This window comes from Myxine glutinosa, chromosome 5, assembly GCF_964187855.1.
Source record: "Myxine glutinosa chromosome 5, kmMyxGlut1.1, whole genome shotgun sequence".
NCBI classification, from domain to species: domain Eukaryota; kingdom Metazoa; phylum Chordata; class Myxini; order Myxiniformes; family Myxinidae; genus Myxine; species Myxine glutinosa.
Genome location: NC_136265.1, coordinates 106133572 through 106146384, shown reverse-complemented (window position 1 = coordinate 106146384; position 12813 = coordinate 106133572). Strand labels below are relative to the sequence as shown.

General features: G+C 45.3%; 1 protein-coding gene across 2 annotated transcripts in view; it reads left to right on the top strand.

The window, feature by feature from the left end:
- LOC137427275 (uncharacterized) overlaps positions 1-12813 on the top strand; it is a 41785-nt gene that overhangs the window by 17557 nt on the left and 11415 nt on the right. The window contains exons 2-3 of one of the 2 annotated variants that reach the window (XM_068116658.2): positions 10494-10599; positions 10925-11166. In XM_068116658.2, coding sequence (XP_067972759.2) covers positions 10494-10599; positions 10925-11166 — 348 coding nt within the window. Of the gene's footprint in view, positions 1-10469; positions 10600-10924; positions 11167-12813 lie in introns of both variants that reach the window. The other variant, XM_068116659.2, reaches the window with a different exon arrangement.

The window sequence follows — 12813 nt, the reverse complement described above, 5'->3', positions numbered from 1 at the left end:
GGACAAAATCACAGACTGGTCAAACAAGTGGAACATGTCTTTCAATCCTGACAAATCTCACACTCTTACTATGTCTCTCCGAAAAGACCGACTAGACAACCCTCCCATCCACTTTCTGAATAATCCCCTCCAAGAAGTTCTGTCACTCAAGCTTTTGGGTCTCACTATCTGCCATGATCTTGCTTGGAAAAACCACATTTCCAAGCTAGTCTCCAAAGCAGGTCGCCGACTCAGCATCCTCCGTCATGTGAAGTCCTTCCTTGGCACACCTGAGCTCCTCACCACATACAAGGCTTTCATCCACAGCTCAATGGAATACTGCTCTCCCCTCTGGGCTGGTGCTCCTGCCTCTCACCTAGCTTGGCTTCACGCTGTAGAAACCAAAGCGTTCAGAATCATTGGAATCTCCCGCGATGAAGCTAACTCCTAGGGCCTTTCACTTACTCACCGCAGGCAGGTTGGTGGTCTTTCCGTCTTCTACCAACTCCTCTCCGGCCTTGCTCCCCAAGCTGTCTCTGGGCTCTGTCCCCCAAATATTCCTACAGGTCGCACAAGATCTGCCAGCAACCCTCTTATGGTTAAACTGCCAAAATCAAGACTCACTGCTCACCTTCACTCCTTCATTCCACTTTTCTCCCACCTTTGGAACAAACTTCCTCACTCTCTTCAATCCCACTCTTCCCTCCAGGTCTTTAAAACAGCTGTTCACCACCATCTCTTATCTTCCCCCATCCAAAACCTTGATCTTTTCCACCCCCACTAATTTCACCCCAATTCCACTTTTTTGAAATACCAACTTCTTTCCTGAAAGTCCTTGGTGTCCTTGTGTTTTATACTTCTCCCACCCACCCCTCCCCCCCTTCCCACGCCTCCTCCCCCCCAAGCCCTCTCCCTCCCACAGATATCCCGATGTCCCTGCTCTCAAATGTTGTGTTTGTTTGCTTCCCCTTCCCTCCCAATCTTGTCTACCGCTCCCCTTTTTATATACTTTTTTGTCTGTTTGATTTGTTTGTGTAATAATTGTTCGCTCTTTCACGAGCTTCGATTCTGTATACAAAAATAAATAAATAAGAGAGAGAGAGAGAGTGAAGGAGTTTGTTCCAGAGGTGGGAGAAAAGAGGAATCAAGGAGTGAAGGTGAGCAGATAATCTTGATTTTGGCAGTTTAACTATAAGAGGGTTGCAGGCAGATCTTGTGCAACCTGTAGGAATATTTGGGGGACAGAGCACAGACAGAGCAGGGGGAGCAAGGCCGGAGAGGAGTCGGTAGAAGACAGAAAGACCACCAAGCTGCCTGTGGTGAGTGAGTGAAAGGTCCTCGGAGTTAGCTTCATCGCGGGAGATTCCAATGATTCTGAAAGCTTTGGTTTCAACACCGTGAAGCCGAGCTAGGTGTGAGGCAGGAGCACCAGCCCAGAGGGGAGAGCAGCCCAGAGATGCTTTTTGCAGGCAACTCCACATTATGTCATCCAGTACCCCCCTCCCCACCCTCACCCCCCTCCCCCCCATCCATTGCTATGCAGATAGTAGCTGCGGCACTCTCGGCTGATCTGATAAATGGAACATGCCCTTCAATCCTGGGAAATCTCATTCTCTTTCCCTGTCACTCCGGAAGGATTGTCAAACTAACCCACCTGTCTATCTCCATGGTCAACCAAGTGCTGGAAGAGGTTCAGTCTCTTGAACCTCTCAGCCTCATCATCTGTGATGACCTCTGCTGGGCCAACCACATAGCAAAGATGGCGTCTGAAGCAAGCCTCAGATTGGGCATCTTCCATCAAGCCAAGCCTTCCCTTGGAAAATCATAACTACTCGGTCTATAAGGCCATAGCTCAATTAAGTACTGCTGCTCGTTATGGGCTGACCCCTTCCCCCAGCATCACACCTGTCTCTCCTGGATTTTGTGGAATTTAAAGTTCAACATTATTGTAATCTCCCATGACGAGACTGATGCACAAGGCCTTTCTGTTGCTTTCACATTGCAGGCAGGTCGGTGGTCACTCTGCTTGTAGCCGCCTCTTCTCCGATATTGCTCCCTTTGCTTTCTCATTCTTCTGACCCTCCCCAGTAACTCCAGAATGCACGTGTTCTTCCAATAACTCCTTTCTGGTTAAACTTGCAGAATCTAGGTGGACTGCGCACCTCAACACCTTTGTTCCTTGCTTTTCCCATCTATGGAACTGCCTACCAGAGGCAGTTCTTTCCCACTATTTCCTCTAGGGTTTCCAACGAGCCGTGCACCACCAACACACATAATCCCTCGTCCGGAGCCATGGTGTTTATTATCCCCATTAACTCTCCCTAATCCAGCACACTTACTTTCCGATCTCAGTGTTTTCTCCCATTATCTCACCCTTTCCTGTTTGTTGTTGTTGTTGTTGTTGTTGTTGTTGTATAGCCACAGACAATTCTATCAAACAAGCCCGCAGCACGGAGACAGCCAATCGATCTTCCATGAGCGACCCAGAGATCCCCCACCTCCAGGATGGTGTAACCCCACCTTTACCAAGTCAGAGCCATGGCAGAGGCCGGTTCATGGGGACCAATGGGCACTCTCACAATGACCGCGCTGCCCTGCCAAATCTGGACATCAGGGAAGATTTGGCACCTGACTTGCGTTGGGGGGTACAACCACCGCAAAGAGGTGTCCCCGATAGCTGTTTGTTTATTCCCTTGCTAGCTACCTGACTCAATTTCACCTGAGTCTTCTATGAGTCTCGCTCTTTTAACCCTATCGGACCCGTTCCACTAAAGCGAGCGCTGCTCGTGAGGACCAGCCACTTCCAGCTGTGTCATGCAGTTATGTGAATGGTGAAATTCATGTCAGAAGGTTGAGTATGGCCGTGGCGACTGGCGACTAAAGTCAACAGCGGGTCCGATAGGGTTAAAGAGAAAAGAAACCCACACATTTTGTGTGTATCGTTTGTTGCAGTCACCGACACTTGGCATCTGATGCACCCCAAGCAAACATTTTAACAAAATTGAAACATTTATTTTAAAACAATTACAAAAGGTTATATTCTAAATTTCAATCCCAACTGAGCTCATGGACACCATTCTAAATGAATGAGCTTCCTACACCTCTCTACTGGAAGTTTGATCCACTCTTCTTGTGCAAACTGCTCCAGTTCTCCCAGATTTGAAGGGTGCCTTCTCCCATCTGCTGTTTTCAGATCTCCCCGCAGGTGTTCAATGGGATTTAGATCTGGACTCGTTTCTGGCCACTTCAGAACAGTCCAGCATTTTGTCTTGAACCATTCCTGGGTGCTTTCTGAAGTGTGTTTGGGACATTGCCCTGCTGCAAGACCCACGACCTTCGACGGAGACTTAGCTTTCTGATACTGGGTTGAACATTGTGCTCCAAAATGCCTTGGTAATCTCCTGATTTCATGATCCCATGCACACGTTCAAGGTACCCAGTGCCAGAGGCAGCACAGCAACCCCAAAACATCACTGAACCCCCTCCATGTTTGACTGTAGGGAAGGTGTTCTTTCTTTTAAGGCTTCATTTTGTTTTCTGTAAACATACAGATGATGTGCTTTACCAAAAAGCTATAATTTGGTCTCATCTGTCCACAGAAAGATTTTGGCTTGTTCAGGTGTGTTTTGGCAAACTCTAGTCGGGCTTTCTTATGTCTCTCTCTCAGCAGTGGGATCCTCCTGGGTCTCCTACGACAGAACCCCCTTTCATTGATTTGGTGACGGATGGTGTGAGTTGAAACTGTCGTACCTTGAGTCTGAAGGTCACGTTGAATCTGTTTGGCAGTTGATCGAGGTGCTTTCTTCACCATTTGAACAATCCTTCGCTGCAATCTTCGATCAAGTTTTCTCTTGCGGCCACGTCCAGGGAGGTTTGCTACAGTGTCATGGGCCTTAAACTTCCTGATAACGTTGCATACGGTGGACACAGGAACATCAAGGTCTCTGGAGATGGACTTGTAGCCTTAAGATTGTCCATGCTTGGCTACAATCTTATGTCTGACCACCTCAGACAACTCTCTGCTTTTCTTTATTTTCTCCATGCTCATTGCGGTACACACAGTGACACAAAACATCAGAATGACTCCTTTTCTCTATTCAAGCTGGTTCAATGAGTGATTTTTATATTTCAGGCAACTGCCACTCACCACAGGTGAGTTCAATTCAAAAGTAAAGGAGAATCACCTGCTTGAAATCGAATTATTTAAATTTTTTTCTAAAAGGTGGCAATAATATTGTCTGGGCCATTTTAGGATTTCTGTGTTATATTATAAGCTAAGATTTAGTCGTTTTTTTCAGCTTTTTTTGATTTGTTCCACTGCAAACCAAAGAAATACAAATGTGGATACAAAAAGATTTTTTAATTTCAACAATTTTCAGGAAGAAATGGTGCATTATTTGAAAAAAGTGCAAGGGTGCCAATATTTTTGGCCACAACTGTACGTGCTCCATTACATATATAAAGCCAACACTCCAATTATACATGATCAGACTATATCTCAAATATCTACCTGAAACATCTAAGCCTTTTATCCTTGAATGCACTAAATTAAATATGCAACCACTCATGGATACTTTCTATATGAAAAAAGCGATCATTATACCAATAATGAAACTAAACAAACCTCCCAATAACGCAGCATCATATCAGCCCATTTCTCTTTTATGCTTCTCAAGTAAAATACTGGAAAGACTCATCCAAAATAAAATGTCCCCTTTTATTCCTCGAAGCTAGGGGCTCCCAAACTCAGGCTCGCGACCCAAACTTGAAATCCCTGCCCCCACCCCCTTCAAAATGTCCTGGTTTTTGACGGGGGTTTTCACGTCGGAAGTGTTTTCTCTGACAATTTTAATCTTACTTACCGGTACCATTTGGGGCGAGAGGCGAATGTGATTTCAGCTTTTGAGTCATGGACCAAAAAAAAGGTTTGGGAACCACTACTCTAGCTAACTAGAGTCTAACCCCATCGCAGAAAAAACACCAACATGCATACCAAGAATGTGAAATGGGTAGTAAACTTTACCATGTCCGGTCCTCAAGCTCAAATAAACACTCAAATAATCTATTCCTCCATGACCTCCAAACCCCTCAAGCAGACTCACCACTTTCTATCATTATATAAAGATGATCGAACCATTTCCTCAGAACATTCCAATTTTGTCCGGGCTACCAACACCCTCCAGCAATATCTCTACAATCCTGAAAACTGGTTCATACTGAACTGCATGACCGCATCTCCATGCAAAACATTTGTAACCCTTTTCATCCCAGACATGAATCCAACGCACATCCAACCATTGCTGTCTTCAATCATCAACTTCCTCTTGACAGACGTCCGACATTACCTTGGATAGCCACATGACCTTTACAGTTTACACAACGCATAGACCAACTCACTGTCAAGGTTAACCACAAAATCACTAAAATCACTCACTAATACAACCGTTTGGGCAACACAAGCAATCATTTCTAACAGCCGACAAACAGTTTTTGTTATTAACAGCCTACAAACAGGGTTACTATCAATTGGCCTAGTTGGGCTGCCACTTCTTCAAACCATAATATACAAAAACTGTTAAAAAAACAAACTACAAAACAATGCTCTCAGGATAGCAACAGGTTTCACAAGATCTACAAACATCGCCCACGTACATGCAGAAACAAAAGAACCCCAAATTGTAATCCACCTAAATATGCACTTGATCACCTGTGCAGCTCAACATCCCTCTCACCATTGTCACTCAATGACCATCCATCCTTCACCCCAACGACAGCTCATCATTGCTCTCACATCCTCAATATTATACCTCCTCCCCCACAAATCACCGTTGTCACTCTTTGACCATCCATCCTTCACCCCAACATCAGCTCATCATTGCTCTCACATCCTCAATATTATACCTCCTCCCCCACAAATCACCATTGTCACTCAATGACCATCCATCCTTCACCCCAACGTCAGCTCATCATTGCTCTCACATCCTCAATATTATACCTCCTCCCCCACAAATCACCGTTGTCACTCTTTGACCATCCATCCTTCATCCCAACATCAGCTCATCATTGCTCTCACATCCTCAATATTATACCTCCTCCCCCACAAATCACCGTTGTCACACTATGACCATCCATCCTTCACCCCAACGTAACCTCATCATTGCTCTCACATCCTCAATATTATACCTCCTCCCCCACCAAACACCTATATGCGCTGTCACATTCACAAGTATCATCACAGTCCACAGAACATCGCTCCCCAAACAACATCCTCGATCATTCTCGCCCTGAAATACACTTCTGAAACCACACGTCGTCATGAGTCCATCTGGCCACCCCTCTGTCCATACGGCCAACAAACCACCACACATATTATGACTAACTTCCCTTCCCTGGTCCGACACAGACACCTCTTCAACATTTATTTCTACACGAGATCTCTGGGAGTGTCCGGTGAACGCTGTTGAATACTTGATTTCTACCAGTCGCTTTACTTGAGTACTAGCATAATGAGTACTAGCTGTCTGGTATTGGGGGGCATTGCATCAGCGGCCAAGCCGTTCCTCCAGAGAGATGATGCAGCCAAGCAGCCGCAGGCTGCGCGCGGACCTCCGCCATCACCCCAACCTATCCACCAAGTTTCATCCGAATTTGTCCACAAATTTTTGAGACATCCTGCTCACAGACAGACAGACCTAAGGGTGGAAACAACCTCCAGCCACCTTTGGTGGTGGGTAATGCCACCACCAAAGTGGCATTACCCACCACCAAAGTGGCCACTTGTTTGGCCTAGACCGTAGTTCTTTAGCTTAGCCTTCTTCACCCTGGCAGACCTTTCTGGCCTCGTCAACACGCGGATTCTCTATGGCAGCAATTTAAGTGTTTAAATGAGACAGAAGTGAATACGAAGGTAGTTCCTTGACCATACAACATTTGAGTTGGGCCACATCCACATCATGGCCTGGGTAGAAAATGGGCAAACAATCGATGGTTTTTCTGTAGTTTGTGGAAAATAACAGCGATGGCGGATGAATTTTATCGAGTTGCTGAAGAACCAGTGTGATACAAGTGGTGAAGAGAAGTTAATTGGCTGAAAGATTAAGTGAGGATGTAATTGCGTCAATAATTCGTGAAACTACGTTAATATGTAAGACCTATGTCTTACATGATGCACATGTTGGGAACAGGCGCTGAAGCTGCAGCACGAAGTGGGTTCCTGTGTGTTGTCCTACTTTTCTCCTGTTTCATGAGCCTTACAGGTTTATGTGATGGTTTTCACGTGCTCCGTGTACGATTCCGACTCGCTGTGTGGGGTTGTGTGTTGCTGCCTAAACTAAGCACGTAAAGCCACAAGTCGGATTTCAAATCACGGTAATTGGCTGTCTGGTGCTTTTGTCATCGCGACGCCCTGCAGGGCCAGATGTGTCTCCTTGTTGGGCGAATGAGTCTGGTCATTGTGGTTTACCTGTAAAGGTTTGTTTAAAGATTGTGGCGTGCTCCACATTTTGCAAAGTAATCCATCCGTTGTCTTTGCTTGAAGTCTGGTGTCCGGTTCCTGACCGAGAATTTTACCACCAGTCGTAAAAACCCGTGGCTATGTATATGTATCGTTTAAACTCTGCTGTTTGCTTGATGAGAAAACAATATCAAAATAAAAGCTCGACATCTGAGAAGAATGAGAACCTGAATATTCTTGAGGTCCTTGGAGACCATGGTCTGATGAGAGGGTGGTGGGAAATGGGAAGGCGTGGGTTTGAGTTGTTGATACCGGAGGGGGTCTCAGCCTGGAAATTGTTAGCCTTTGGAGAAATGTTGTTTTTATAACTCTGCATTTGGTTTACCCAAACAGGCTGCGGTGCACTTCTCATTGTCCGTCTAACTTGGCACGCTAAAGTTCATCCATTGAGGTCAGTTTACCAAACAAACTTTAATTCTCAAATAAAACCTGTTGACATTTTCTGACTTTCTCGGGATGGCAGTTTTGCTGAAAAGTTACATCCGGACCATCTCTGAGGTTGTTTGATCTGATAAAGCTCGATTGCTTTTCCACGGATGAGGCAATGCCAAGTTATTAGAAGCATTGACATAAGAAATCAAGAACATTTCACCAGGGTAGTTTCTTTAAAACTTGAAAGACATCCCTCCAAATAAAAAAAGAGAAGAATCGAGGTCGACTCGTCCACCACACCAGATGACGTTCCCCAAGGTCGTGGAATCAGAGAGTGTCTTATTCGTGAAGCCCTTGTTTTAGATTTTTTGGGTGTGTGACGTCAATTAACAGCACTGCCAACAGCTGGACATCAGCTTGCTAATCCGTTTTTATCACAAGAGGGAAGTGACTCAATGGGAACTACATTTGGTGTAAAGCTGTGACTGCTCAGCGACACGGTATGTATGCAGCCGCCAGAATAATGATGATATAGATTGTGCTTCAGATGCCCTCGCTTGGGATAGCAACTCCGGGTGATATCTACATGGTATTTTGCTGGCCTTTTCTTATTTCAGCTTTCGCAAGGCAAGATTAATGTTTCATCATTTAATTTTGCTAATGAGCCAAACAGACCTTGTATACATCTGCCATATAAAACACGATGTCGGTTTGTGTGTTTGTACAGATGTCTGTCCCCCTTCATAAGGGTAGGTTTCAAAGGCCAATCTTTTAGCACGAACGTGTGTTCAACTACGATCTATTTTTGAGGATAAAATAAACTCGAAAAACATTTCCCGTGAGTGACTAATTATGTCTCTTCTATTGGAACTGTAGAGGGTGGCTTGCAAACTGAGCATCAAGGGTGGTGTACAGAAGCGTTTTTTAAAATCACAATAAATACAATGCACAGAGAGGTGGAATTTGATACACGTGATGTGCAAGGCATGCAGAGTAAAACGAGTGTTCATTTACAGCTGTACGATGTCTAATAAATAAAGAAGATATAAGCACACCTGCCACTAGGCCGAGGCTTCAGACTTTGGCACACGCACGTGCCTGCACCATTGAATAAACTGTTCCACCCCGTTATTTTTTTTTACACGCTTTTTACTATTAAACAAATAAGGATAAAAAAAGGTGAATGGGAAGTAATTGGGCATTCCCACTGTTTAACTAACCCACTTGTGCTGAGGTTATGGATTCGCCCGGCAATGCCACATGTCCTGGCTAAATTCCCGTGGCCTGCGAGCATCTGGGGTGGAACGCAGAGTAGGGGGAGGTATGCAGAACGAAGGGTGGGGTACTACGGGTGAAAGCGTGCAGCGCCACCAATGCTGTTTTCTCCTGTTTTGACATCCGAACGTTTGTTTAAGCATTCCATCCCAGCTCCGCTGCCCTCGGGAGTTGCTTGCTGGCTAACCTCCTGGCTCGTTACCGACTGCCTTGCTGCGTTCTCATCACTGTGGTTTCACGAACAACGCCAATGCTTTCTCAGGAGCTTTGCGAATACCATCTGGATCGCTCTGGTTGTCTTCGAGGATCGGTGGTTTCATCCGTGGGCGGTGGCCACTGCCTGGGTTGTTCAGGAAATTCTGAACCACCTAGTTACCTATGAACCATCCTTAGAGGCCATTTTCCCCCACAGAGCAGGGGTTGGCCTTTTTCGGGCACCCTGGTCCCCTTTTTTAAGCAATGTTTTATGGCCGGATGCTCTTCCTGCCGCCAACCCTGTTAGTCGCGTCTTGCGACACACAGGGAATTACCAGTGAACTGGTACTCAATTTGCCAACCTCGGAAGGATGACAGGCTGAGTCAACCCCCTGGTGTTAATTCAGCGATCAACCGGGATTCAAACCCAGGATCCCGAGCCAGCACCCTAACCGCTAAGCCAACACCAGGTTATACACCTAGTTACCTATGATCTTTGCATTTTGTTGCTACTAAACTTGAGGATCACGTTACTGTATAAACACCTTGTGAACTTAAGTATCCAGCTACCCTATAGATAGTAGCTATCCCCGCTCTAATGTCGTGTACTGCAGAAATTTTATCCTTGAGCACAGAAGGCGTTTGTGGACGTCTATCATTGTCTGCACTGATTAAAAACAAAAAAGAAACCATTGTGCACAAGAAACCTGGTTATCCGACTCTTAGGATGATATTTAAATCCACTGTTGGTGCTCTTTTGTTCCTGCCAAAGGATTATTCCTGAAATGCAGTTTTCTCGAGCAGCATGGGGGTTTTCCCTTTGGAGACTTTTGTATCTTCATCCCACATCGGTAGCTGTGTGGGAGGGCTTGGGAAATGTTTGTTTGTGCTTTGGGGTCTTCGCCCGAGAATGCTTCCTTATTTTTGTTGACCGCGTTCCTTTTACGCAGCTTTCATGATGTCATTACCGTTGGCTGTCTATCCACAGTCTTTGCAAACATCATTCCTTGTCAGGCTTTTAGAAGTTTTGGTGGAGCAAGCAGCCTTGATGTGTATTTCTTTCTTTCTTTTTTTTTTTTTTTTTTTTTTTTTTTTTTTACATCTGACGGTACGTTCTTCAAATGACGTTCCATAGCTTGATTTTATATTATTTTGACAGAGAGACAACGTGCTTCATGTGGACCCTGGCTCTGGGATGTACAGCGATGATGAGGGAGGAGATGATGGAGGAGATGGCGAGGAAGAGTACTCAGGTTCTGGTTCTGGTACGATTAAACCCCTTCACCCCCCCGCCCCCCCCCCCCCGTGTCCTTCCTTTTGAGAAATGTAACCACCGATTGACCCTTGTCTCGGAAGAACACTGCAGGCTCATTCCCCATGATGGATTTGTAACTCGATCTCAAATGTTCCAAAATTGATATCCTCTTGAACTGACTATTTTCTGCATTAAACTCTGCTTTCCTAAATGATACCAAGAAATTGTTGAATTGCAATCATGAAGGCAGTGCCATTTTAACCCCCAAATCTCTCGCATTGGTTTGTTGCTTCACACCACTCCCCTCCTCCCTGTGCCTCCACCTTGCGCTCTAGGTTTCATGCCGCTGTTCGTCACCTCCCAACCCTTTTTCTCAACATCACTGCCACCAGCTCAGCCTTCGTCGCTGTCCTCTGCTATGGTGACTTCATCTGAGAGAGCCTATTCTGAGGTGGCACCTCTGTTCCCCTTTGCTCCTCCTGGGCCTTCACCACCACCGCACTATACGGCTGATGAGATCGAAACAGAGGCCCAAACACAGAAGCCAGAGATGGATGTTCAGACACGGCAACAAACGGTAAAACAATGCCTCGTCGGTAAAACAATAAAATATGCGTCCTTGGTGTTTGTAATAATACAAACCAAGATGGTTTCCTGCTACGCTAATGGCCGAAAGATCCAAGGGTTGCCAGAAATTGGACAAGGTTTGTCCGAAATACCCGTGTGGATTGGGCCTACAAAATATTCAGTTTTGTGCTCGGAACATTTTACAGACCACTGTTATGAAACAACAGAGATAGCAAGATGTTGTGGTTAATTCTTTTTTTGGGGGGGGGGGGGGGGGAGATTTCACCCGCCACCACAAAGCCTTCAAGGCCACTCGAGGTGGCTTATCCCCCACGAGTAAGTGGAAGAAGCAGCCATTGCTGAAAACGATAACACCATCTCAACCCAGCTACTATCATAGGGACATGAGTGATTTGAGCAGTGAATCAAACACCTGTGTTGGCCTGTCGGCGACCACCCTTCTATTCCCCTCCACTGGGGCGGCCATAGACACAGCATGGACACGGCCCACCACAGCATGCAAACGGCATGGAAACGACGGTGGGACTCGGAAAAAAAAATTCTCTTCAAAGAAGATCATGATTCATGATATTCAATGGTTTTCAGAAAAAAACAAATTGCGTTTCGGTTCCCCTTTAAATTTTCTTGTTAATTACTGTTTTGTTATCCAATATGAAGTAAATTTTGCTCTGACATAATGAACACAGTAATAATGTTTTGGAAAATGATTCTCGAACATTTAAACCATAAGAAATGACCTACAGATTGAGGGCAAAAAATGGTTGACATCTTTCTTGTAGTTCAACACACACGCGCACACACATGTACATATGTTACGGAGATCTTTAAAAAACCATCCCTGGGAATATTACTACAAACAATCGACAGTTGGAGGCTGTCCGGGGCTCAGTGACGATCCTGAAAAGAGCCCTTGGAACAAAACTCTGAGATAGGACCAAACTGTGAAGAAAACTTCATAATTTGGTCCATGCATCATGATCCAGTGGATACTTCACAGCTTGGTCCATGCATCATGATCCAGTAGATACTTCACTGTTTTGTCCACAAATCATGATCCAGTAGATACTTCACAGCTTGTTCCATACATCATGATCCAGTAGATACTTTTTTTTTCTCTCTTTTTTTTTGTGTACAGAGTCGAGGCTCGTGAAAGAGCTAACATTTATCAAACAAACAAATCAAACAAACAAGCAAACAAAGTATATGAAAAGGGGAGCGGTCGACAAGATGGGGAGAGAAGGGGAGGAAGCACACAAACACAACATTTGAGAGCAGGGACATCGGGAGATGTTTTTGGAGGCAGAGGGCCTGGAGGGAGGCAGGATAGGTATAAAACGGAAGGACACCAAGGACTTCCAGGAAAGAAGTCAAAAGTCACCTCAAAAAAGTGGATTTGGGGTGAAATTAGCGGGGGTAGAAAAGATCAAGGTTTTGGATTGGGGAAGATAAGAGATGGTGGTGAACAGCCGTTTTAAAGACCTGGAGGGAGGGGTGGGATTGAAGAGAGTGAGGGAGTTTGTTCCAGAGGCGGGAGAAAAGAGGAATGAAGGAGTGAAGGTGAGCAGAGAGTCTTGATTTTGGCAGTTTAACCATAAGAGGGTTGCAGGCAGATCTTGTGCGACCTGCAGGAATATTT